The sequence below is a fragment of the Mustela nivalis genome, assembly GCF_964662115.1.
Source record: "Mustela nivalis genome assembly, chromosome: 9".
Taxonomy (NCBI): Eukaryota; Metazoa; Chordata; class Mammalia; order Carnivora; family Mustelidae; genus Mustela; species Mustela nivalis.
Window position 1 is genome coordinate 26675103 of NC_139028.1, and position 26430 is coordinate 26701532.

Consider the following 26430-nt stretch of genomic DNA (forward strand, 5'->3'; position numbering starts at 1 on the left):
CCCCAACATATTACTGTATTCATGATGTATCTTTTTCACAGTAGTCCGGTATCACCATGGTGCTCCAGGGTGGCCTACTAACCCGCAGAGAGGAACCAGGTAAGCCTGATTCATGACCCTTACTTGCCACTATATCTTTGGCATCTGGCTCCATGCCTGGCAGACAGGAGGCCTTCTACTAAAGTTTGTTCATCTCTTGAACTCTGGTCTATCTCCAGTACCCCTGAAGAGCATCTCTGTGACCTTGTCCATTCGTGAGTTTGTGGCTGGTGTGTCTGCTACCTTGAACTATAAGAATGAGGAGGAAGTTCCTTTGGAGACCTTCTTTGTGTTCCCCATGGATGATGACTCAGCTGTCTACAGCTTTGAGGCCGAGATGGATGGGGAGAAAATTAAAGCAGAATTAAAGGAGAAGGCAAAGGTACTAGGGATAAGTAGATTATCCCCTCCCTTCTTATTTCCTTAATGCATACTCTTAGAATCTCTATGAATGCGCCTTCAAAAAAGTGCTGATATGGAATGCTTTCTTCTACCCCCCCCCCCCCCCCCCCGGCTTCTGTTTTCCTAAAATCACCTGGGGGGGGGGGGTGGGAATCAATCAGAGGCATATAAAGTACACCTGTGAGCTTCACAGGCCTTCTCCATCACCTCTATTTCTCTGTTCTTAGGCCCACAGCATCTATGAGAGTGCCATCAGCAACCGCCGCCAAGCTTTCCTACTGGAGGAGGACAAGTACTCCAAGGACGTCTTCTGTTGCAGTGTGGGGAACCTGAACCCAGGGTCGAATGTAGCGCTCACCCTGAAGTATGTGCAGGAGCTCCCCCTGGAAGCAGATGGAGCCCTGCGCTACGTGCTCCCAGCTGTCTTGAATCCTCGATATCGTGGCTCTGGTGAGTCTCCTTTCTTTTCAAATCCTGGCAGTGGGTGGTATAATTTGGGAAGTCCCCTCAAGGTTGTAGGGGTGCTAAGAAGTGTAGGAAGGGGAAACAGAACTAAAGTCACTTTTTGTAGGATCATTTGAGGACAGTTGTCTTGATATGAAGACTCCTGTAGTTCCTTTGGAGGACTTGCCATATACCCTCAGCATGGTTGCCACCATCAGTTCCCAGCATGGCATTGAGAGGGTCCAGTCCAACTGCGCCTTCAGTCCTACCAAGTACCTTGGAGAAGATAAGACTTCTGCCCAGGTAATTCATAAGAAAGCACTGTTATTGCCAGCACCCCTATTCTTTGGGTTCTGATCTTGTTCCAGAATGGTCCTTACTTTCCTTATTAACTAGAGGGAATCCCACTTTTTCCCTTTTTAATCCCCATTTCTTCTCCAGTGCCTTCTCCCCATTTTTGTCTCCCCACACTCCCTCGTGGAGGAAGTAGTTCTCAGCCCTGACCTCAGCCGCACACAGCAAGCAGTGATAGTTCTAACATGGATCTTTTCCTTGTTCTCAACTCAGGTTTCCTTGGCTGATGGACACAAATTCGATCGAGATGTGGAACTCCTGATTTACTACAGTGAGGTGCATACCCCCACTGTAGCTGTGGAGATGGGGCAACCTAGAGACAACTCAGGTATTCTCTTCCTTCCTTTGTATGGCGACCTAAAGGGGAACTCCTGATTTAGAATTAGCCTCAAATTACCCTCACTTTTCTTTCCTCCTATCCAGTAGTGGGTAAAACATTCAAATAGCTTACATTATAGTGTGCAAAAATGGTCAGATACAAAGAGTGTCCATCTACGTGGTTGTGTCTCCTAGGCAGATTAAGATGATCAGTAGATAACTAGATCAAGGGCATGGACACATAATTCACAAGAGGAAACACAACTAGTTTACGAACATAAATGACAATGATCAGTCTCTACAAGTGCAAATTAAAATAAAATAAAAACAACTGGAAGTTTGTATCTCTTAATCCCTTTTATCGATTTCTATTTTATCCTATCCCATTATCTATTACCTATTTTACAAAGAGGTATATACTTCCAGTTGCAAAATAAGTAAGTCACAGAGATGAAGAGGAGAGCACAGGGAATAGAATCAGTAAGATTGTAATAATGTTGTTCGGTGGTGGATGGGGACTATACTTACTGTAGTAAGTGCTGAGTAATGTATAGAATTGTTAAATCATTATGTTGTATACCAGAAATTAACATGACACTATGTTAATTATACTTCAGTAAAAAAGTAAGTATTCATTTGTAGGAAAAAAAACAAAATAAAAATAATGATTGTGACATTTTCCCTTTTCAAACTATCGAAGATTTCCAAATACCCCATCATCCGTTTCCAGAGAGTTTTCATCTTGCCCTGCTATCTTAATTCCTAAGACTAAGTTTTAGTATGTTAACAAATTTAGTTTCTTAATTTCTTGTGTTTTCTAAATTCTCCTGTCTATATGTGTACTTTCCTTATGATTATAACTGGTACCACCCATGTCAGTCTATTGCTCTCTTGGGGCCTTCCTGGGAAGCCATGCTCCTGGATTGCAGGGACCATGAAGCCTGACTAGAGAGATACTGCCACTTCTGAAGCATTTTCCACCTTGGTTGAATGGAAGGATGTTTGGGAACAGTCATAGTCAAAGTGCTATAGCTTGGGTTAGGTTCTTTCTTCTGTAACTACAACCACTGTGAAGACAGTTTCCTGTACTACAGGAAGAGCTCCTTAGTTTGTCCTCACTGGTTCAACCACTTTTCCTCCAGGCAAACTATCCATGCTAAAGCCCTTAGAGGGGCTCCCAGCTTCAACCAGTTCTGCTCTAGCTCCTCTTCCATGAGGCTCCACACTCTGTCTGTACGTTAGTTGATTCCTTTTGTACTGGTTCTGTCCTTTCCCTTTGGTGGGTTCCCCTTGGGTGTCCAGGAAATATTCCCACAGTACTGGGAGTCTGGTCTTCAGTCAGGATTATTTTATTATACCACAGAAAGTTGAATATTGCTGAATCTTAAAAGATACGAATTGAGATCTTAGTTCCTTTCCTTCCAAGCAGTTCCCTTGGCCCCGATGTGGAATTCCCCATCTTTTCCTATGGTGGGCTTTGCAGGCCAGAGGGAGACATTAGGAGCAGCTTTTATGATCTTGTGAATCCCTCCTAGCAGGGCCATTCAAGTCTGGCCTTCTAGATCATCTATCTGGTCAAGATAACTTGCTGTTTCCATCCATATAAAGAAACAAATGACAACTGGCAGTTTGGCTCACTAAAACCATTGAGAGTCTGCCAAATGAAGCATACCACTACATGATGAAAATACAAAATTTGGGGACGCCTGGGTGGCTCATTTGGTTAAGCAGCTGCCTTCAGCTCAGGTCATTATCCCAGTGTCCTGGGATCGAGTCCCACATCGGGCTCCTTGCTCCGCAGGGAGCCTGCTTCTCCCTCTTCCACTCTGTCTGCCTGTGCGCTCGCTCGCTCTCTCTCTGTCTCTGACAAATAAATGAATAAAACCTTAAAAAAAAAAAGAAAATACAAAATTTGTATTTTTTAAACTTAAAATGTACTTAATCATATTAACATGATTTTTTAAAAAACTATATGTATAATTTAATAAAAAATGTGATATCACCTTGCACCAGTTAGAATGGCCAAAATTAGCAAGACAGGAAACAACAAGTGTTGGAGAGGATGTGGAGAAAGGGGAGCCCTCTTCCACTGTTGGTGGGAATGCAAGTTGGTGCAGCCACTTTGGAGAACAGTGTGGAGATTCCTTAAGAAATTAAAAATAGAGCTTCTCTATGACCCTGCAATTGCACTACTGGGTATTTGCCCCGAAGATACAGATGTCGTGAAAAGAAGGGCCATCTGTACCCCAATGTTTATAGCAGCAGTGGCCATGGTCGCCACACTGTGGAAAGAACCAAGATGCCCCTCAACGGACGAATGGATAAGGAAGATGTGGTCCATATACACTATGGAGTATCATGCCTCCATCAGAAAGGACGAATACCCAACTTTTGTAGCAACATGGACAGGACTGGAAGAGATGATTCTGAGTGAAATAAGTCAAGCAGAGAGAGTCAATTATCATATAGTTTCACTTATTTGTGGAGCATAACAAATAGCATGGAGGACAAGGGGAGTTAGAGAGGAGAGGGAGTTGGGGGAAATTGGAAGGGGAGTGAACCATGAGAGACTATGGACTCTGAAAAACAATCTGAGGGGTTTGAAGCGGCGGGAGGTGGGAGGTCAGGGTACCAGGTGGTGGGTATTATAGAGGGCACGGATTGCATGGAGCACTGGGTGTGGTGCAAAAACAATGAATACTGTTATGCTGAAAATTAAAAAATAAACTTTCTAAAATTATTATTAAGAGTTTAACCAGAGTTAAACCCTAGGTTGAATTCCTTAAATGTATGATACCACTTAACCCTTAAAATAATCTTGAATCAGATGTTAGTGCTTGGATTCTTCAGATGGAGAAACTGAGGCTAGCAAGTTGAGGAGATAGGGCTGGAAATATCTTATTTAAAAATGAGGAAGTGGAAACTCATGTAGGTGGAAATAACTTGAGCTGTGCCAAAAGGAATTATAGTAGAAATACCTAGATGGTCCATACTGTGTATCTGGTACTGTTTTAAACACATGAGGTATATATTTCATTGTCCTGGCAACCTTTCTGATTTACCAGTCTAGCGCCAATCCCACTACAATTCAGCAGTCTCTTAAAATGGAAAGACATTTGCCTTACCTATTAAAAAAAGCTTCTCTTCCACTATGCATCTAGAGATCCGGATTTTTTAGAAGCTATCCTTGAACCAGCGTTTAAGCACGTGTTTGTTGAGCTGCTCCCATTTTATTTGGAAGGTACTTTGGTCATTGGGGTATCCCAGGGTTAAGAGATGAAACTGAGCCATGTCCTGTAGGTGTACTGAATCCCAAGGCTACTGAGAATTTAAATGCATCATCCCGGAATCACTTTATAATGATAGGATATTGGAATTCCATTCTTTGTCAACTTATATATTTCTGAACTGTAAAACAAGTGGATATAACTCAGCTCTTCTCATTTTTCATTTCTATCTCAGTACTAACATTTCAGTTCCTGCATCAGTTTTCACTTGTTCCTCAAAATAAAATCAGAGCTTTGACAACTTGGTAACAAAGGCCAGACTCCCATAGGTTTCCTCCATAGCATTGTTTGGGTGATGCTATTAGTTCTGGAGATGTTTCTCATACCCAAAGCAGACAGACCTTCCTTGGTGTGTATGACGCTATACTCTCAGCTCTTGCAAACTGTCAATATAAGAACTGCTTATGAGCATCATGTTTTCAAAAGTGTAATTAAAGACTTAAACAAGGACCCACGTGATAAATTTCCCATTGATTTGATTTGAAAGGAAGGTGTCTCTGCAAATAAATCGGCTCAATTCTTCTGGCAAATGCTGGAACATTTTAACTTCATGATTTCACTTATCTACCTAGCTGCTAGGAAACTAGCATCCAAATCTATATTTATTGCTTAGGCTTGGTATCTTCTACCTTCTTTTTTCTCTTTCATGTCTTTTCTGCTTCTGTATCTTTTGTGTTTATAACTCCCCTCAGACCCCTTTTCAGGAGACACAGAATGAAGATCAAATGGTGTTTTAGGTTTGGGTTTTCTCAGCTCCCTATATAAATAACACACTACAATCGATTCTTGAGGTCTTTACTATTCTTGAATTCCTTTTTATGCTACAATGTCTTTGTAGATGGTTTCATGAAAGATCCGTCTGCGATGGTGTGTTTCTACCCAAATATCCCAGAAACTCAGTCACCAGTTGTCTCTGGAGAATTCATCTTCCTCATGGACCGCTCAGGAAGTATGCAGTCCCCCATAAGTAAACAGGTTAACTCTCAGCTACGCATAGAGGCAGCCAAGGTAAAACTAGTTCCTTTCTCTTTCTGGTAATATGCACAATTAGGGATTATTTAACTCGGGTTAAATTTAGGGTCCATCTGGAACTTTGGGTGTGTTCCCCATCTGGGCTCTTTCTAACATGACCACTCTGAGGCTAGCCTTGGAATATAGGGGCCTGGACTCATGAAGCGGGTGAAGGTCTACCCCATCAAGAGTTCGACTGGCAGCATCCATGTGTCTGAGAAGATTCTCTCGAGCTGTCTCCCTGTACTCTCTTCCTTCAGGAAACGCTGATTTTGCTTCTGAAGAGTTTGCCTATGGGCTGTTACTTCAATATCTATGGATTCGGAAGTTCCTATGAGGCATTCTTTCCGTAAGTTTCTAGAAAGCCCATTGAGGGTCCAGAAATATACTTTAGAGGAAGGACTAGATTGTTGAAGGGGGTTGCTGCACAGATGGCTTTGGCTTTGGCTATTTCAGGTGAGGGTGTTTATGGTGGGGACATCTCAGTTCCGGGACTCAATGCTGCATGATACTGAAGAGCATGATGTCACTGGGCATGTTTGTTTTTTTTTCAGGAATAGTGTTAAATACACTCAGCAGACCATGGAGGAGGCACTGAGGAGAGTTAAACTTATGCAGGCTAACCTGGGGGGCACGGAAATCTTGACACCACTCCAAATCATTTACAGGCAACCTCCCGTTGAGGGCCACCCCCTTCAGGTAGGAACTGGAAGAGACAAAGGGAATGAAAAATCTCTGTTCAAAAATCCATACCCCTGAACTTCGTTGTAGCATTGGTAAAATACGATATATAATTCAGAGTCTTCTGTCATACAGTAAAGAGAAGAAGACAAGAGGCATGTAATAGAATTCCTCTTCCTTGGCTCCATGCTGTGGGCTGTGGGTGATGGAAGTCCTTTTGTAGAGTGCCACAGAAGCCTTAGATGAGACGAGAAGGGGGAGGTGAGGAAAATCCCACGTGCCCAGCAAACCTTGTGAGGATGTGGTGCAAGGGACCATGGAAAATTAGGGACCTTGTGCCAGTCTGAGGAGGCATCAGTCTCTGCAACACAGTGGTCAATTTTTTCCAAGGGCGAATTCTGGTATCTTAAAAATGATCTTCACAGAGATTTCATGAATGTCTTCTTTCTTTCGACAGCTTTTTGTCTTCACAGATGGAGAAGTTGCTGACACGTTTAATATAATTAATGAAGTCAAGAGGAACAGGCTGAGGCACAGGTAGGAAGAGAATGTGGTTTCTGGGTGACTGACCCAGCTTAGTCTAACCTATGTGATACCAGTGTTGACATTGCTTTTAGAAGATAGACTAATTCAAGAGTTTTAGTTTTACCAGCTGACAAGTTTTTTCTATATCATTTCCCCCTCTCTACTTAAAGATAAAAGTAATTTTCTAAATAACATCAGTAACACCACAAAGTCATTGTTCTTTAGTCTTTCTAAACCACAATGGAAACAAAAATTGAATAGCAAGACAGTTTATTTAAACTATATTTTTATCAAACTAAAACATACACAAAGATACACAAATCACTGTATCACTGTGATCACTACTAACTTCAAAGGAAATCGCTTTTCTAACTTATAACACCATGGATTATTTTTGCTTGTTTTTTAAAAAATTAATTTGCTTGTTTTTAAATACAAATAAATGGGTTATACAATATGTTTTTGTTTCTGTGTATCTTCTTCCCCTCAGCAGTATGTTGATATTCACACATAATTTGCATGAAGCTGTGGTTAATATTTATTGGTGTATAGTATTCCATAAGGTGATTTTGCCACAATTTATTTATTGATTCTACTGCTTACAGACTTTGGTTTAGCTGCTAAAAATAATTCTTCTATCACTATCCTAGCATTCTTATATATGTATTTTTTGCACATACACACATATGCATGTACACATACTGATTTTATATATATGTGTATGTATGTACATATACACACAAAATTTTTTTGAGTTGACATAGTTGTAGAATTTATTGGGAATGCCAAATAGTTTTCCAAGTTATTGTACTAATTTAATTCATACCAGCATTGTATGAGGGTTCTAGTTGCCCAGCTTCCTATCCAAAATTTGGCATTGTTTGTTTTTGTAAATCTTACCTAATTTTATAGGTGTAAAGTGGTATCTCTTTATGGTTTTAATTTGCATTTTCCTGGTAACTAATGAAGTTGAGTGTCTTTTCACATTGGATGGATGTCCTGTTTTGTGATGTACCTTCAAGTCTCTTCTATTTTTTTTCTGTTAGACTTTCTTCTTTTACTGATCTCTAGCTCTGTCGGTGGTCAAGACATAAGAACTTTATTAGTACGTTCTGGAACTATATTTTTTCCTATTCTGTAGCTATCCTTTTCACTCTCAGGATGATATTTATTGATTAATAGTTGTTGTTCACTTTAGTATAATTTAATTTTTTAGTCTTTACCTTTACAGTTAATGTTCTCTGTGTCCTGTTAGAAAGTCTTTCCCTACCCAAGGTAATGAAGCTACTTTTGTTCATTATTTTCTAGAAGTTTTATTATTTTTTCCTCTTATAGTTAGACCTATAATTTGCCTGGATTTTATTTTTATGCATTGTGGAAGGTAGGGGCCAGTTTTCATTATCTCTTTATGTGGATATCAAATTGACCTTGTACCATTTACTGGTAAGTTTGTCCTTTCCTCCTCAATGTACAGTGTCATTTCATCACAAATAAGCATCTACACATGTATTGATTATTTCTGGATCCTTTGTTCCATTCTGTGAGTCTATTTATCTAGATGCGTGCTAGAACAATACCAGATAAATTTTTGTAGCTTTTTGATAAATTTTGATTCCCAGTAGAGTAAGTACTCAACTTTGTTTTTTTTTCCTCAAGATTGTCTCAGCTATTCATGACTCTTGATATTTGTATTTTAGAATTAGCTTGTCAATTTTTACCTAAAAAGTAGACTGTTGAGATGTTAATTAGAACTGTATTGACTTTAGGGGTGCATGGCTGTCTCAGTCAGTAGAACATGTGGCTCTGGATCTTGAGGTTGTGAGTTTGAGCCCCACGTTGAGCATAGATATTATTTCAAAAAAGAGAATTGCATTGATTTTATAGGTCAGTTTTGGGAGAATTTAGTATTTACCAAATTGAGTATTCTAATCTATATACATGGTATGTCCATCTATTTATTTAGGTCTATCTTGATTCTTCTATATATGTGCTTCCAATATTTTATTTAAGAAATTTAAACTATGGGGGCACCTGGGTGGCTCAGTGGGTTAAAGCCTCTGCCTTCAGCTCAGGTCATGATCCCAGGGTTCTGGGATCAAGCCCCACATCAGGCTCTCTGCTCAGCGGGGACCCTGCTTCCCCCTGTCTCTGCTTGCCTCTCTGCCCACTTGTGATCTCTGTCAAATAAATAAATTAAAAAAAAATTAAACTATAGAGAAGTTGCAAGAATAGAACAATATACTCTTCCACCAGATGTCAACATTTTCCCCCATTTGCTTCACCTTTTTATTTCTCTGAAATACTTGAGAGCAAGTCACTGATACTGTAATTCTTCATATGCAAATAATAATGCACTCACCTTCAAAGAATAAGAGCATCCTGATAAATAACCACAATAAAACTACTAAATGGAGGGTATTTAATGTTGAGATGATACTGTTATCTAAATATAGGCCATATTTGCCAAGTTTTATTTTTTGTAAAAAATTTTTCAAAAAGATTTACTTCTTTTCTTTAGAGAGAGAGGGAGCGAGAGAGTATATGAGTAGGGGGAGGGGCAGAAGGCAAGGGAGAAGGAGAAAACCAGACTCCCTGTTGAGCACGGAGTCTGACCTGGGCTCAGTCTCAAGACCCTGAGATCATGACCTGAGCCAAAATCAAGAGCTGGATATTTTTTTTTTTTAAAGATTTTTATTCATTCATTTGAGAGAGAGAGTGAGTGAGAGAGAGCATGAGAGAGGAGAAGGTCAGAGGGAGAAGCAGTCTCCTCCTCGAGCTGGGAGCCCGATGCGGGACTTGATCCCAGGACTCTGGGATCATGACCTGAGCTGCAGGCAGTCGCCTAGCCAACGGAGCCACCCAGGTGCCCAAGAGCTGGATGTTTAATGGACTGAGCCACCTAGGTGCTCCAAGAAATTTTCTAATAATGTCCTTTATAGATTTTTTTTTTAACTTTTTATTTTTTATAAACATATATTTTTATCCCCAGGGGTACAGGTCTGTGAATCACCAGGTTTACACACTTCACAGCACTCACCAAAGCACATACCCTCCCCAATGTCCATAATCCCACCCCCTTCTCCCAAACCCCCTCCCCCCAGCAACCCTCAGTTTGTTTTGTGAGATTAAGAGTCAGATTTTTGTCTTTGCTTTTGTTCCAAGAGGAAATCCAAGACCAAGTATTTTCATTGTTATTTTTTAAAATCTTCTTTACTCTAGGAGAGATCCTCAACTTTTCATTATCTTTCATGACACTGGTATTTTAAGAGTATTAGTTACTTATTTTTGTAGAATCTCAATTTATGTTTGTTTGACTATTTAAATTCATGTTTAGGGTAATATTAAATATTTCTTTTTTTTTTTTTTTTTTAAAGAACTATTCCAAAAGTAATGTTGGGTCTGGTGATAAGTTTGACCATGTTAGACATGGTATCTGACAGGTAACTTTGCTATTTTGTCAACATTCTATTCTTAACAAATATTAGTAGATTCAGCATTCATTGATGATTATTGTCCAGATGTTCTGTCAGTGGTTACAAACAGTGATTTTTAAATTCTGTCAACTTTTCCAGATTAGTTGGCATCCTGTCATAAAGAAGTTTCTCTTTCCCCTCCCTTTCTCCCTTCCCTTTGTTGTATCAATATATACTTTTGGATTCTTCCACTATTTTTCAATTTTTTAAGATTTGTTACTTTCATTTTTCATTTAGATTCTCAAAATTCCAGATTTGGCTTGTGGAAGCTGCATTTCACTTTTTTCTATGTCTTTTTTCATGTGTATCTTTGGTTTTTGAAGATTTCCTTTCATTCTTAAAAAAGAATTTCAGATTCACCTGTACTTTCCCATTTCTGTAGCCAGCTATTTATACCAGAAGCTCATTTTAGTGAAAATGAAAAACAGAAGTCAATATTTGAGTATTAGGTGTAACTCTTCATTACTGAGCTCTTACTGATTATAGGCATTTTTGGCAGACTAAAGCAGCAAATGTTAATTTTTTTTTAACTGATGCCCCTACTTCCAAGGTAATGACATAAAATTTCTTTCTTTTTCTATTCCATATTTGTGTTTTCTTTCCTTCATGATGAAAAATCTGGTTTCCCATAAAATTAGTAAATATATTCATTTTCTTAATCCAACAATACACACCAAATCTCTCTATGTTTTCTAATTCTCTGTGTAGATGTTTTCATGCTTTTTTTAAATTTGATTTTTCCTCTGTGTGATTTTTCTCCTATTTTAAATAGTATTTTTGAAACATTTTATTTGATGGGCATTTATTTCTATGTAGAAATTGATTCTAATCGTTTTTAAAATTTACATTGACTTTTTTATTCAGTGACTTTGTCTTATTTAAATATTAGTTCTAATAGTATATTTGTAGATACTTGTAGATTTTCTATGAATAATCATGTTTGCAAATAACATCAGCGTTATTTTTTTCCTTTCCAGTCCTTAAACCTTTATTTTTCTTCCCTTCTCAGTTGCCCCAGAAAAGAGTTTTAGCACCAACCTGAATAGATGTGGTCATAGCTGGCATTCTTATCTTATTTAGGCCTTCAGAGGAAACATGTTCGACACTGCATAAGTAACTGATTTTGGGGCACCTGGGTGGCTCATTTGGTTGGCTAAGTGGCTGCCTTAGGCTCGGGTCATGATCCCAGGGTCCTGGGATCAAGCCCTGCATCAGGCTGCCTGCTCAGTGAGGAGCCTGATTACCCCCTCCCTCTGCCTGCTGCTCCCCCTGCTTGTGCTCTCTTTCTCACTTTTTCTCTCTCTCTCAAAATAAATAAAATCTTTAAAAAAATAGGTGTGATTGTGGGCTATCAGGTTTTTGTTTTTATTTTTTATAGATATTTTTTATCAGATTAAGGAAATCTTACTTCTGTTTTCAGGGTTGTCAGGTTAAGGAAATTTCACTTCTGTTTTGAGAGTTCTTTGCTCCTTTTTTTTTTTTTTAACAAAAATGAGTGACTCTAGAATTACATCAAATGCATTTTATGTATCTATTGAGATAAGTGTATGATTTTATTCTTTTTTTCTTTTAATGGGTGAATTATAATGACAAGTATTAGACTAACCTTGCCTTTCTGAAATAAACCCAAATTTGTTGTGATCTGTTAACCTTTTCTATGTATTTTTGGATTCAGTTGGCAAATACCTGCTTAGGATTTTTAAATCTATTTCTGTGAGAAATATCGACTTTAACCTTTCTTTTCTTATAACATTCTTGTCAGGTTTTGAAATCAGTGTTATATATAAAAGCATAATAAAATGAGTTGAAAAGAGTTGTGTATTTTTCTGTTATCTTAAAGATTTTCTTTATTAAATGTTCTAGTTTACCTTTTAGTAAAGAAGTTGATGGGAGGTTTTTTTGTGGGAAAGTTTTTAAATCTCTTTCATAGAAATGAACTGCTCAGACTTCTTTATGTCTTTTTTGGGCCTTTGTATATTTTATCTAAATTTTCAGATTTTATCTAAAATTTCAGATTTTCAAATTTCTTTGCATAAAATTCTCTTTGCTGTGTTGCCTTATGCTGTTGTTACATTTTGTAGAATCTGTGATATATTACCTTTTCATTCCTAATGTTGTTTATTTGTGTCCTCTGTTTTTTTCCTTGTCCTAAATCCTTGTCAATTTTAATAATCCTTCCAGAGCATCAGCACTTTTAGGTTTTTGAATCCTATCTATTATATGGTAACTTTTTATATCATAATGCTTGCCCCCATATTTATTATTTCCCTTTAAATTTGCACCCATATATATTCATTTCCCTTTCAATTCTTTGGGATTATTGGCTGTTCTCTTTCTAACACCTGGAGATGGATGCTTAGGTAGTTGATTTCGAGACTGCTTTTTCTGTTCTTTTCTTTTCTTTTTTAAAGATTTTATTTATTTGACAGAGATCACAAATAGGCAGAGAGGCTGACAGAGAGAGGGGGGAAGCAGGCTCCCCGCTGAGCAGAGAGCCCTGCTTTTTCTTTTCTAATATATGAATTTAGATCCCTAGATTTAAGGATATCTACATCTGAATCTTCAACCTGGATCTGTCACTTTCCATTGACATCCATTTAAGAAGATTTTTCTAATTAACCATTATGATTTTCTAAAGCCTATGTTGTTCAGCGGTACCGTGTATAATTTCCCAATATTTTGGGATTTTTCTATTCTTTCATTAGTTGTCATATATTTTATGTGAAAAGTTCTAGAAGTTCTTTGAGCCTCTAGGTGATGTTATCTTCCCTCTGCAAGGATGTATTCTTTGCTTCTGATGGGTTGCTAGACTAGGAGCAGATAATCTGGGTCCAGTTAGAGTCAAGGAAGCTTCAGTCATTTGATGGCTGGTTCATTTCAGATTTATCTCTGCCTCTGGGCTTAGTTCTACAGGGTTTATTATTAAAACACCTGGGGTGTCTATGAGGGCACCTTCTCTTTGGAAAGTACAAGTCTGAAACCGCTTGGCTTTTCAGGCCTTGAGCCATCCATTTTGTACTTGGCACTAGCTTTAAGGGATAACGGGATACCAGATGCCAGGCTCATCTCTCTTACCTCCCTCCTATTCCATGTCATGGCCCATAGATTCCTGTTGTCTTGGTAACCATTTGATGTTCAAAAAGATTATTAAGAATATTGTATACAGCTTTTCCAGTTCTCTACTGGCTGAAACGGCTTTGGCATTGCTGTGAGCAGAATGTCCTATGGCATTCTACTTCAAGTCAAAAATCATATATTTAAGTTCCCTTGTGCTGCTTGCTGGCTGTTTGGATAAATCAGCTAAACTCCCTAAGTCTTAGTTTCCTCATTTGAAAATGGGCATAATAGCAGTACTTACCTTATGAGTTTACTTACTCTGAGGGTTCAAAGGTATGCCTAAGTAAAGCATTGGGAACTGTGCTTGACACAAAATATGTGATAATGTAAATTTTTGTCATTATTATATTTCTTCTTCTTATCACCCACAAGAAGCACGTAAGTTCTAAGCATATTGTTAGCCATCAATAAATATTGTTGGCTCTAGTTTTATACATAAGAAACTTAACATACACATAAATGCCCTTTGTGAGCCATAAGGAATATACACTTCAGTTGCAAGATTGGGTGGGAAATTTGAAGGTGATAATATCAAGATGATGGCAAGCTGTGGTCTCTAGGGAGCACGTTCAAAGGTAGGTTACCATAATTAGAAGTTCAGTTCGTAGCCCTGCAAATTTAGAATATTAATCCTGATGCTGATGTCATTAGAGTTGGGGATGATGACTTATACTAACCTAATTCAAAAGAGACTGATACATAACCCAAAAATTCCAGTGTATTAATTTACAATGAGAGATCTTGTTATGCCTTCTAAAAATGCTTCTATTGCTATTACCAACACATTCTGTTTATAGACCATTGTATTTATTTGGGAAGTCAAATTGTGATTAAAAAGCTTGGTGCACATGGATTATGGCCGGGAGAGAACTCTCCAGTTAGAACTCTTTGGTCTCCTGAAATATAGAATATGCTCAACATTTTGTAGCCCTTATGCTTTTGGTCAAAGAAGTAGACTATCTCTTTAGGTAGATAACTAAAGATAAACTAAAAGATAAAGATAACTAAGGATAACTGACTCTGTGTATTAATTTTATAATTTTACTCCTTAGTGCCTGTCTCTAAGCTCTTACCCTTGTATAATTGCAGATGTTTCTCTTTTGGAATTGGAGAAGGAGCCTCTACCAGCCTAATAAAAGGCATTGCCCGAGTGGCAGGTGGCACTTCAGAATTTATCACAGGCAAGGACAGGATGCAGTCCAAGGTGAGGGACAGGCCTTGCGTCATAGCGGGTGATTCAGAGGGAGTGTGGAGCAGGGGCCAGGAGACATTGTCATAAGGGCAGAAGCAACAGTTTGTCACCAAGAATCATATTTTTATATCCATAGTGCCTTGGGCTATAATACATAGTGGGGCTAATTTGGGCTTTGTTAAAAAAGGGCCCACTGTAGTTTCTGGAGGAATGGCATCTGGGCTGACTGGTTGGAAGCTCAGAGACAAGATGCTGGAAGAGGTTAGAGCTTTGTGTTTAAGACCGGAAATAGAGAAACAGAATTTTGACCATTATGATTGAGATTCTAGATGTGTGCTTGAGGAACCCTTTTGGTTGGCCATATCCTATCCTCCATGCACATGAGACAAAGAAAACGAGAAGGAGCAATTGTTGTATGTCTGGTAGATGGGTAGAGGTGGTACACTGATACTCCATTCGATTCGTATACACAAAGGAAGGCATCTTCTAGCTCTGCTTATATATGTAAGTTCCTCTTTCTCGGGTGGTGGTATCCTTTGCCTTATCCTTCATTACCACGTCCTAGTAGAGTATTAAGGAATAGACATAGCATATACTGTGTTGCCTAGAATCTGGTGCATGATAAATATTCAGCTAACAGTGGTTATTATTGCTAATGTTCTTTTGTGCTTATTCTGTTCTCTTTCCTCCACTAGGCTCTTAGGGCCCTGAAATATGCTCTACAGCCTGCAGTAGAGGATGTTTCTGTGACCTGGGAATTGCCTGCTAAATTGTCTGCTAAAATGCTTTCGCCAGAACAGACTGTCCTCTATAAGGGCCAGAGGTTAATCGTCTATGCCCTTTTGAGCGGGACCATGCCTGTGAGTTCCTATTCTTGTGTGTTCTTCTCATCAGAGTAGCTACTTCCCTAAACTCTGCTCTGGACAATTTTCTTAAAACTGGTGAATCTCATCAAGAGATCACAGTACTTGCCAGGTGGAGCCAGCCTACTCCCCTGCTTCATAATTTCAGGTTTCTGATTCTCTGAGCTGCCTGGTTCCTAGTCAGATGTTTTAATGCATTGCGTTGGGGAGTGGCCTCAGTTGTGACCTTCTCTTGATGTCCTCTCCCTTCCATCATGTCTACTTGTCTCTACTTTGTAGCCAGCAGAGGCAACAGGAGAAGTCTACCTCAAGTACACATTCCAGGGCAAGAGTTTCGACAATAGGGTGACATTTTCTCTACAGCCCAAGCCTGATGACAAGTGAGAATTCAGTTTTGCTTTGCTACTTTCTTTCTCTCTCCCTCTCTTCTTTCCTCCCCCTCCCTCCTTTCTTCTTCCTTTCTTTTTTTTATCTCTGCCATCATTGAGAAGGTTGGTTTCTTTCTTTTAATTTGGGGGGCTCAGTTGTGTCCCTACAATCATAATCACTTCACCTTTCTAACCCATTCAAGTCTTATTTCTCCCTTTATCTGCCTTTTTCCTCTCTCTATCAATGCTAACTTCTGAGTAACTGGCATATGAGTGCGCTTCCCCAAATCATGGGAGTGTTTCTCTTTCAGCTTCACCATTCATCGCCTTGCTGCCAAGTCCTTTCTCCACGCCAAGGACATGGGCTTCAGGGATACCCCAGCTAATGATAAAAAAGATGTGCTGAAAATCAGCATTGATTGTGGAGTCATTAGCTCCCAGACAGCGTTCGTTGCCGTCAGTAAGAATTCCAACAAGCCAGTTCAGGGGCCTCTGGCTTGTAGGGACATTCCAAGGCCAGTTCTTTTGGGTGCAGCTTCAGTGATGCCAAAACTCTGTTCAGGTGGTGAGTTTTACCTCCTTGGAACATATGTCAATTAAGGGGCCCTGGGTATCTAAGCACATCATTTGAAGTGAAAGCCTGGGATGTTGAATTTTTCCCCTGTCCCTCCAGTCTAGGATTTCTTGCTGGTGCGGTGCCTTTCTGGGAAACTAGAAAATATTCCATAGGCAAGGATATTTTAAATAATCCCAGAGCAGGGAAAAAAAAAACAAGGACAATTGAAACAGAAAGTGCACATAAACATCGAGTACTCAAACTGTCTAAATCTGAAGCTGATCTGATTGATAATTTGATGGTTAGTGATTATACAGATGGCTGATGGTAGTGATCTAGGAGTGTTAGGGAATGGGTGTCCCAGGTCAAAGCCAAGCATGCTTGAGAATAGATGGGAGGGGCTTGAAGGTTAGGGCAGGTGGAGAAATGCACTGGGCAGGATTCTGTGGCTGGAGGGAAAAGTGTGATGTGAGTTGTAGAGGCAGGCTTCAAGGCGAGCCCAGAGTTTCGTTGAGAAAACTGTGTGTATAATTGTATCATTTATTTAAACTAGAGTAACAAAAGTACAGGAGCAAGTTTAGAAGGTAGCATGTTGAATTATTTTTGAGCATTTTGAACTTGAGATCCCTATGGAATATGCACAGGAAGATGTCCAGTAGAAAAACCAATAGATGGGTTTGGTGTTCAGAGGAGAGCTCAGGGATAAAGATACACATCTGGCAACATTTAACATCTGAGTCATAAAATCAGGAGAATAGATGAGATTATTCATGGGGCAGGTACAGAGCGAGATGGAAGGGAGATGAGACTGAAACACTGAAGAAAACCCAGCCTCTAGGGGCGGGTAGCAGAGGGTTCCCCAAACCATAATAAAAAGGAATGAAGTAGGAAGCGAAGAAATGAGTGCATATTCAAAATAAAGGAAACGATGATATAACAAAGGAAGTTATCAGAGTATCAGCTCCTGCAGAGAAGTCAAAGTAAAAACTTGAAAGGGGAGGCTGGGTGTGCTATTCAAGAAGTTCTTGCTAATGTGAACAAGAGCAATTTCATTGGCTTAGATCAGGGAAGAATCCATATGACAGAATGTTCAAGAGAAAGAGAGGTGGGAAATGAATGGATAGACACTTTTGGTAAACATTGAGCTGAAAAGGGGAATAGAAAGTGGTAAGTATAGAAGCTGTAGAGTTGGAGTGGATTTTTGGTATTTAATGCATCTCTTTAAAATTTCAGAATCAGAGAGATTTGAAGATGTTGTAACACCGGTAGGAGAGAGTCAGCGGAGAGGGCTGACATTTTGGGGGAGGAGAAAGGGGTAGTTAATTGAGATAGGTGTTTGAGGAAGAGAAAAAAAATGCCCAGAAAATATGGTGGCTGAGGCAAGACACGGATAGGAGGGCAAGTGTCCTACATTTTCAGGGCCCTTTGCCCATAGCAGAGAGCAGTAGGGTCTCAGTCTTTATGTCTGTGTTGGTGTTTTTCAGCTCCTCCAAGGTCCGTGTGCCTTCGAGGTGTATCTCTGGCCACACGGACTAATCATTACAAGGGTATGTCAAATCAGCAGGGTATGTCAAATCAGCAGGATGGCTGCAAACCTTGTGGGCCCATGATTAACAAGGACCTGTGTGCTCTAGGTAAGCATCTTTCCAGGGACTTTTTCTCACCCATGTTTGTCTGTCACCTGTGTAGGACTAGACAAAGCCCACACTTTTGATCATAGACTAAAGAAGATGTGCATGTTTCTCGAAGAGCCCTCTCTTCAGATGGAAGGGGCTTGTTGTCCCACCCAGAGTACCAACTTGGAAACTCACTGTACAGGTGAGGTGGGCCTCAGTTCTCTTTTTGGAGCTGCGGTACTGAAGAGCTTATCTTCCACGTTCTACTTCCTTTGGCTTTCTTTAGGTAGGAGGTAATCTGTTTGAAAAGTGTCAGGCAGAGGGTGAGATTTGTCCTGTCTGTGTTGGCCAGAGTCGGCCTTGGGTTAGGCTACAGTATAGGACCCCACATCCTAGCCAGTGGAGTCTGGGGTAAGCTCTGGTTAAACATACCCATGTTGTCATCTCAGCTCATCCAGGTGGCCTGCAGGCCGGGACCCTTCCCCTGCAGACCTCTGCTGCTGCCCTGTCTGGGTCACCTGCCACATGGGTCAGCCTTTTACAAGTTGGGTTTGAAAAGAGATCTTCCTGATGCTGGCTAATGACTTTCGTTCTGTCACCAAAGGGTGTTCCTTGGTCATTACCTTGTGTTCTGAACAGCTGGGCTTCTCGTGTACAGGACAGATTGAGTCAAAGGACATTTTATCACCAAGAAGTACCCTTTCTACTAAAATTGGCTTAAAGGCAACTTCTTTCTAGTCTTTAGTTTTTGTAGCCAGAGTTTGTGGTATACAGTTGTTTAATCACTTAAGCATCTTACTTGCCACTTACCCTCTACTTATTCATTCTCTTTAGGTTGCTAGTCAAAGAGAGGGCTTCGGGGTGCCTGGGTGGTTCGGTTGGTTAACTGTCTGCCTTCGGCTCAGGTCATGATCCCAGTGTCCTGGGATCGGGTCCCACATTGGGCTCTCTGCTGAGCAGGGAGCCTGCTTCTCCCTCTGCCCCTCCCTCTTGCTCGTGCAGTCCCTTACTCTCTCTTTCTTGCTCTCAAATAAATAAAATCTTAAAAAAAAAAAAAAAAAAGAGAGAGGGCTTCAAGAAGACAGATCTCTGTCTTCTCAATTACTGTGGTGTTTTAGGTAAACTAAGTCGCTCTCCAGAGCCTTAGCTCCCTCAGCTACACAACTACTCACCTCACAGGGCTGTCATGAGTAAATTCTTAATGTTAGTCACAGAGTAGCCTCTCTCTTTGTGATTGTTCCCTAGACCTTCCTCACTTAGAATATTCCAGCTTTGACCGTCGTCTCCTAGGAATCCTGTTACCAAAGTAGAGATAAAAATTATCCAGGAGTGTTAAGCTTCTGGTTTTTGTGAACTTATAGCAACTGCTTCTTGTAGGGAGTCGACAAAGAGCCTTCAAGGTACTTCAAGTTCTTCCTTATGCATGGAGCATTATTGGCTCCAATTTCCAGAGAAGGCTGAGATTCCCATTGGTTACATACTGTTGGATTTTGAGCATTAGCCAAACTGAGATTCAGATGAAGACTGTTGAAATTCAGACCCTTAGATTTTTTTCCCCCCATTAGAATAGAATTGTTTCTCTAGTTATGTTTTTTCTTGCCTGCTAATTTCTCACTTGCTCTAAGTACATCATCATATGTGATAGAGACACAGATTTGTAACACCTTCTATGTGGTCTCTAAGTAATTGTCAAATCGACAGGATTAGACACTAGACTACTCTTCGAGATACATTGCTGATTGCCTTCTTTATATCTGCTTTCTTTTGAAAATTTTTAAAATTAAAATTCCAGCTGTATTGGTCTGGAATTTTTAAAATATGTGTCAAGTTTTCAGGCCCATTAAATAGGACTGGATAAAACTAAGCAGCATTATCATTTCCTTGTTGCTAAATTTTTAAGTGCCACTCCCTTAGAGTTAGTCTGTCACTCAGGTGGCTGACGATGTCACAGAGAAAACACAGGGGAAGGACTATAACAGGTAGGATCTGGTTCACACTGCTATAGCCTGTCTCTGAAGTCAGATCTGTCTTTCTCAGGTATGTTAAGGGCTCAGTACCTCCATAATTTCTCATCCTCTTTTTTCTTCCCCAAAGTCTTTGGAGAAAATCATCTTGTGCAGCTGATCTCCCTCCAGAATGCAGATGGTTCCTGGTGCCTGGATGAAAATCTGGCTGGGATCCTAGGTAAAAGTTTGGAAGACTTACAGGCTGCAGTCCCTGTCAAGGTAAGATTCAGAGAAGAAAAAGGAGGGCGCATGTTTTTGAGGGGTTGGGGTCAGTAAGATTTGGGGTGAATCATGGCTCATCTGAGAAAGGAGGATAGAGGAGGACGTAAACTAAATTAATTTCTAATAAACAGAGGTTGGAGGTTTTTCTTGGTATGTTAGACCAGAAAGAACAAGGAACTAATAACCTGGTTGGTGGGAGTTGATGGATACAAAGGGAAGGCAAGCATCCTCTTCACTTTATATTCCCTGCCAATCATCTAGTATTTTTTGAGCCATTAGTCTGTGCCAGAACTGTGGTAAGCACTTAACATCCACTTACTTTTTCATTACCATAATAAGGTAAATCCTACTCACGTTGCTGTTTATAGAGAACTATAACAATGGTTCTGAGTTTAGCCTGCCAGTCAGTGGCAGAGCTGGATTCAATACTAGAACTGTCTTCAAGACTCATGTCGCTTCTCTTCAAAATAAAGGATTTGGTCCGCAAATTAGCAAAATTTCACTGAAGTTAGAATAGGTGAGGATTAATAGGGATGATCTAGTTTATTTCAAATGTGTTTGAGTATGCTGATGAGGACAGGTTACATTCCACAGTCGCAAGGTAACTGACCACATCTTCTAATTGAGAAATTGTTGAATATGGACAGAATGCTAAAAGCCTGAAATACGGGTGTCATTCTGAATTTTTTAAACGTGAAAGGTGGTTAAATAAACCTCAGAAATCCTTTAACTGCCTCATCCACTATAGTATCCACTAGTCCTGTGACTCTTGAGCACTTGAAATATGGCTAATGCAAATGAGGAGCCAAATTATTTTTAAAAATTTTTTTAATTTTTTAATAAACATATAATATATTATTAGCCCCAGGGGTACAGGTCTGTGAATTGCCAGGTTTGCACACTTCACAGCACTCACCATAGCACATACCCTCCCCAATGTCCATAACCCCACCACCCTCTCCCAACACCCCTCCCCCCAGCCCCCTCAGTTTGTTTTGTGAGATTAAGAGTCTTTTATGGTTTGTCTCCCTCTCGATCCCATCTTGCTTCATTTATTTTTTTCCTACCCCCCAAATCCCCCACGTTGCATCTCCAATTCCTCTTATCAGGGGGATCATATGATAGTTATCTTTCTCTGATGGACTTACTTTGCTAAGCATAATACCCTCTAGTTCATCCACACTGTCGCAAATGGCAAGATTTCATTTCTTTTGATGGCTGCATAGTATTCCATTATATATAATACGACATCTTCTTTATCCATTCATCTGTTGATGGACATCTAAGTTCTTTCATATTTCAGCTATTGTGGACGTTGCTGCTATAAACATTCGGGTACACGTGCCCCTTCGGATCACTACGTTTGTATCTTTAGGGTAAATACCCAGTAGTACAATTGCTGGCTCATAGGGTAGCTCTATTTTCAACTTTTTAAAGAACCTCCATGCTATTTTCCAGAGTGTTGCAACAGCTCACCCACCAACAGTGTAGGAGGGTTCCCTTTTCGAGGAGCCAAATTCTTAATTGAATTAAAATGTGCTATGAATTGTGAAAAACATGCTGATTTCACTTATGTGAAAACTTAATGTAAAAAAAAAGAATGTAAATGTAAATATTCTCAATCATTATTTTTATATTGATTACATGTTAAAATGATATTTTGAATATATTAGGTTAGGAACAACATGTTAGTAAAATAATGGTACCTGTTTATTTTTACTTTTCTACATGTGGCTACTAGGATATTTTAGATTATATGTGTGTCTAGCATTATATATCTGTTGAAAAATACTTTTCTAGAACAAATAATTAGAAGGATAATTTATCAAGTTGAAGAAGATAGAAGAATCATGACATTCTAATTGGTTTCATTGGGAAACCAATGACAGGTCAAACTAATATTTCTTTCTCTTTTTTTTCAATTAATTTATTTTTTAACATTTCCTTCTTTGTTAATGGCAACTGGGCCAGTAAATCTATAGAGTCAGGAACACCAGTGTACCTGAATTTCAGTAAGGAGTTGAATTTTCTTAAATGATGAGTGTATGGACTGAGAACAAACTCGTTGAAAATTCATTGTGCTGAGTAGTGAATTTATTCAAACCTCACACAGATTTTTAGAGCCACCGGACTCTGAATTCTCTGGAGGTTTATATTTTCAGTGAAGATTCAGATCCCATTCTTTCCCATTTGTAGATTTTCCAAAACTGGGAAATCAAGTATTGAGAAAATCAAGATCCCAAAAGGCCTTGAACACTGAAAGACTTACAATATTTTGTGGGGGAAAAAAATAAAACCCAAACAACACAACTTACTGGGAATCAAAATACTGCTTTTGGTTCTAAATCCTCTCTATATAAGTAGAGATTAGAAGCAAAATGGCTTAAGAACCGTTACACATGGGGATTTGAGGTGACTACAAACTTCAAAGGACCAGGCCGTGTGATTACAGGATCAGTGGAAGACAGCAGGCTTGTCAGAAGAACTGTGCTTGTTGCATATTTTGGGCTGTAGTCATAGAAATTCATGAGTACACTCACCTCCAGAAATGACTGTTTAAGGAGATATATGTTAAAAACCACTGTCATGCTTGTTTCTAGACTAGAGCAAGCATGAGGATTCTTACTGCTTTGACATGAGCAGTCCTCTTAAGAAAAAATTAAAGGAATTGAGAATTTAAAAAAATATATTTATTTATTTACTTATTTATTAAAGACAGAGGGAATGTGCGTGCTTGCGCACCCTAGCTTGAGCTGGGGCGGGGGTGGGGCAGAGGGAGAGGGAAACGCAGACTTCCTGCTGAGCCGGGAGCCTGATGAGAGACTCGATCCCAGGACCCTGGGATCTTCACCAGAGCCAGAGGCAGATGCTTAATTGACTGAGCCACCCAGGTGCCCCAGGAATTGAGAATTTTGATTGAACAGGACTCCTCAGGGCGCCTGGGTGGCTCAGTGGGTTAAAGTTACTGCCTTCGGCTCGGGTTATGATCCTAGGGTCCTGGGATGGAGCCCCGCATCAGGCTCTCTGCTCAGCAGGGAGCCTGCTTCCTCCTCTCTCTCTGCCTACTTGTGATCTCTGTCTGTCAAATAAATAAATAAAATCTTAAAAAAAAAAAAGAAAAGAAATAGGACTCCTCAGAGAGGACTTGATAGCTGTTTCCAAGGTTTAAGGGTCATGATATAAAAGAACAATTTCTCTTGATCTGTTGACTCTAAAATCTGAAACTGGGACCATGGGTAAAAACTCACAGGAGACTGTTTTCCATTCTGTGGCTGAGACTCTCTCTTGAGTGACATGAGCAGAATGACTTGAATCAGCATATTGGGCCTCAAGTTCCAGCTGTGTCATTTGCAAGAAAGCTAACTTGTGGCAAATCATTTCACTTTTGTGTGAACCAGTTTTCTCTCTTAAGAATGTCATTTCTTTTAATGGCTGCATAGTATTCCATCAAAAGAAATGAAATCTTGCCATTTGCGACAACATGGATGGAACTAGAGCGTATCATGCTTAGTGAAATAAGTCAAGCAGAGAAAGACAACTATCATATGATCTCCCTGATATGAGGAAGTGGTGATGCTACATGGGGGCTTAAGTGGGTAGGAGAAGAATAAATGAAACAAGATGGGATTGGGAGGGAGACAAACCATAAGTGACTCTTAATCTCACAAAACAAACTGAGGGTTGCTGGGGGGAGGGGGGTTGGGAGAAGGGGGATGGGCTTATGGACATTGGGGAGGGTATGTGCTTTGGTGAGTGCTGTGAAGTGTGTAAACCTGGCGATTCACAGACCTGTACCCTTGGGGATAAAAATATATGTTTATAAAAAATAAAAAAATTAAAAAAAAAGCATGTCATTATTGATAATTCCTCTTTTTTTTTGGTTTAGCAAAGATTTGAATAAAAATACATCATAAAATATAAAGCAGTTGGGCATGTGGTTCTTTCCTTATAACTTGGTAGTCCTTGTTGGGGATGTCGTAGGAGTTTTAAGCATCGTCCTGATGGTTACACTGGATTTAAAATTTAAGACTTTGTCTTTGTCTGTTGTACAGAATGCCAGTTCCTTAAGCTGGGCCACAGTCCTGGCAGTGGTCTGGCTGCATTCCAATGCTATGCAAATGAAGGGTGAGTGGGAACTTCTGGAAAAGAAGGCCAGAGACTGGATTCACATTCATGCAGGTAGGAGTGCAGTTCTAAAACCACATCTCCTTCCTTCCTTAGGGAGCTAGTCTCCTTCCCTTGCACAGAGCCTCCAGGCCTGCTAGAAGGTGACTGGGGAGGTTCTCCTAGTCCCCTCCCCTGACCTTTTCTGGTCTCCCGGATAGACCTCTCCTTGGCAGGATGGGGGTGCCATCTTACATTGTGGGGGCGGGGAGGTGAGTGTGGAAAGGGACATGGATGGGGAGTGTGAATTGGGAGAAGGACATGCACGAGGTGGCGTTTGTTCTCCTCACTGTCTCAGTACTATACTGAGTAGAGGACTGGACAGGAGCTCTCAGTCCTTGGGGGTTTATTATATCACTGCTGTTGAGTATTTCTGGGACCTGAGAAGATGAAAGGGAATCTAGGCAGTAGGAGGAGCGAAGTCAGGGGTGTGGAAGAAAGACAGGAGCAGGAGTCAGGGAGATAAACAGAAAGGCATAGGGGAGACTGGGAGAAGAGTGTTTACTCTCGCTGTGGTTCCTCAGCCCTACTTCTTGTTTTCTCCTCCTAACAGCCTCCATCATGCAAGAGCTTGTGAAAGCTGCTATCGCTTTGATCAAGTCATCTGTGGACCCCGCCATCTTTGGCATCTGAGGAGACTGTCCAGAAATACAAGTGCCTCTCTCATGCTACTGCCCTTTCCTTCATGCTCTCCTGCAGTGGTGTATTTTTGTATTTTACCCCTATCCTATCAGTTTCTGGCCATAAAAGCGAGGGATGCCCACCCCACCTTTCCTCTCCAGGTTCCCTTTGGGTAGGGTGATCTTCTTTCCCTGGCATGTACTGTCAGCCCAGTGTCAGTGGTCCTAGAACCTGTTTCCTTTCTTGGAGGGATTTAAAGGATTCATTGGCAGTAACATTCCTCCCGGGTTTCCCAGAGTGACCACATGAAAACAGGTGGGGTGGATGCCACACTGAAGGGTACAGCCCTGATATTAGGGCTGCAGAATAAGGGAATGCTGTTCATTACAATCATCTGTGCCTTTTGATCTTATATACTTATCAGGACCAGACAGGAGAGCTATCCAATTTTCTACTGGGGGAGGTTGAAAACCAACATTGGGATCAATACAGCCTCGAGATCGAGATCACAGAGCAAGAGAGACTCTGGAGATCTACTGTGAGAGATGGCACTGGTGATGGCCTTCTTGGTTGATTCTGCTTGGATTTTGCTAGCCAATACAGTGCCTTCCCTCTCACTGCCTAAGGGACTGGATTGGATCACACCTGTTGGGAGACAGATGTTTCTCCTGAATTGTAAGGAGATGACAATGAGATCTTTAGTCCTGGCCTGAACCCATGAGGCCTCTATGTTAGGCTTTGATCTGTAATGAAGGGAAAAGTGGATTTAAAGGCAGTTTTGCCTGAGACCTGAGCCTGGTTCATTGAGCTCATGAGGAAGAAAGGAACTCCCCATGATTGTTTCTGACCTTTGTCCTATATACTCTATCCTAGTGGAAATGCGCTGTCACCCAAAATACTATTGTATCAATATTAAAATGATTATATCTACACTTCATTTTCTTGTATCTGATCTTTTGTACATTTAGAATCTGCATGGGTTTTATTATCCCTCATTTTCCCTCCCAATTTTGCTGACTCCTACACCATTCATACCATGTCCTGTTCCTGCGTCTTCTGTTGTAGGCTGATTTTTTGTCCTACATGAGGCAAGTAAAGGACACTGGCCAGAAAACCACTGTTAGAATCCTGAAAACACACTTAAATAGTTATGTAATAATGGATACATGAT

General features: G+C 40.2%; 1 protein-coding gene across 50 annotated transcripts in view; it reads left to right on the plus strand.

The window, feature by feature from the left end:
- Nucleotides 1-26196, plus strand: part of VWA5A (von Willebrand factor A domain containing 5A) — a 28987-nt gene extending 2791 nt beyond the window's left edge. For 13 of the 50 annotated variants that reach the window (XM_082683784.1, XM_082683783.1, XM_082683786.1 and 10 more), the window contains exons 3-19: nt 42-99; nt 219-421; nt 669-891; nt 1013-1188; nt 1453-1567; nt 5683-5852; nt 6116-6204; nt 6410-6554; nt 6994-7073; nt 14741-14855; nt 15539-15703; nt 15986-16086; nt 16386-16639; nt 18320-18448; nt 20341-20471; nt 24527-24653; nt 25192-26196. In XM_082683784.1, the coding sequence (XP_082539910.1) occupies nt 57-99; nt 219-421; nt 669-891; nt 1013-1188; nt 1453-1567; nt 5683-5852; nt 6116-6204; nt 6410-6554; nt 6994-7073; nt 14741-14855; nt 15539-15703; nt 15986-16086; nt 16386-16639; nt 18320-18448; nt 20341-20471; nt 24527-24653; nt 25192-25271 (2346 nt within the window). In that variant the 5' untranslated portion in view covers nt 42-56 and the 3' untranslated portion in view covers nt 25272-26196. Of the gene's footprint in view, nt 1-41; nt 100-218; nt 422-668; nt 892-1012; nt 1189-1452; nt 1568-5682; nt 5853-6115; nt 6205-6409; nt 6555-6993; nt 7074-14740; nt 14856-15538; nt 15704-15985; nt 16087-16385; nt 16640-18114; nt 18265-18319; nt 18449-20340; nt 20472-24526; nt 24654-25191 lie in introns of all 50 variants that reach the window. The other 37 variants (XM_082683782.1, XM_082683760.1, XM_082683809.1 and 34 more) reach the window with 5 other exon arrangements.
- The last annotated feature ends 234 nt before the right edge of the window (nt 26197-26430 follow it).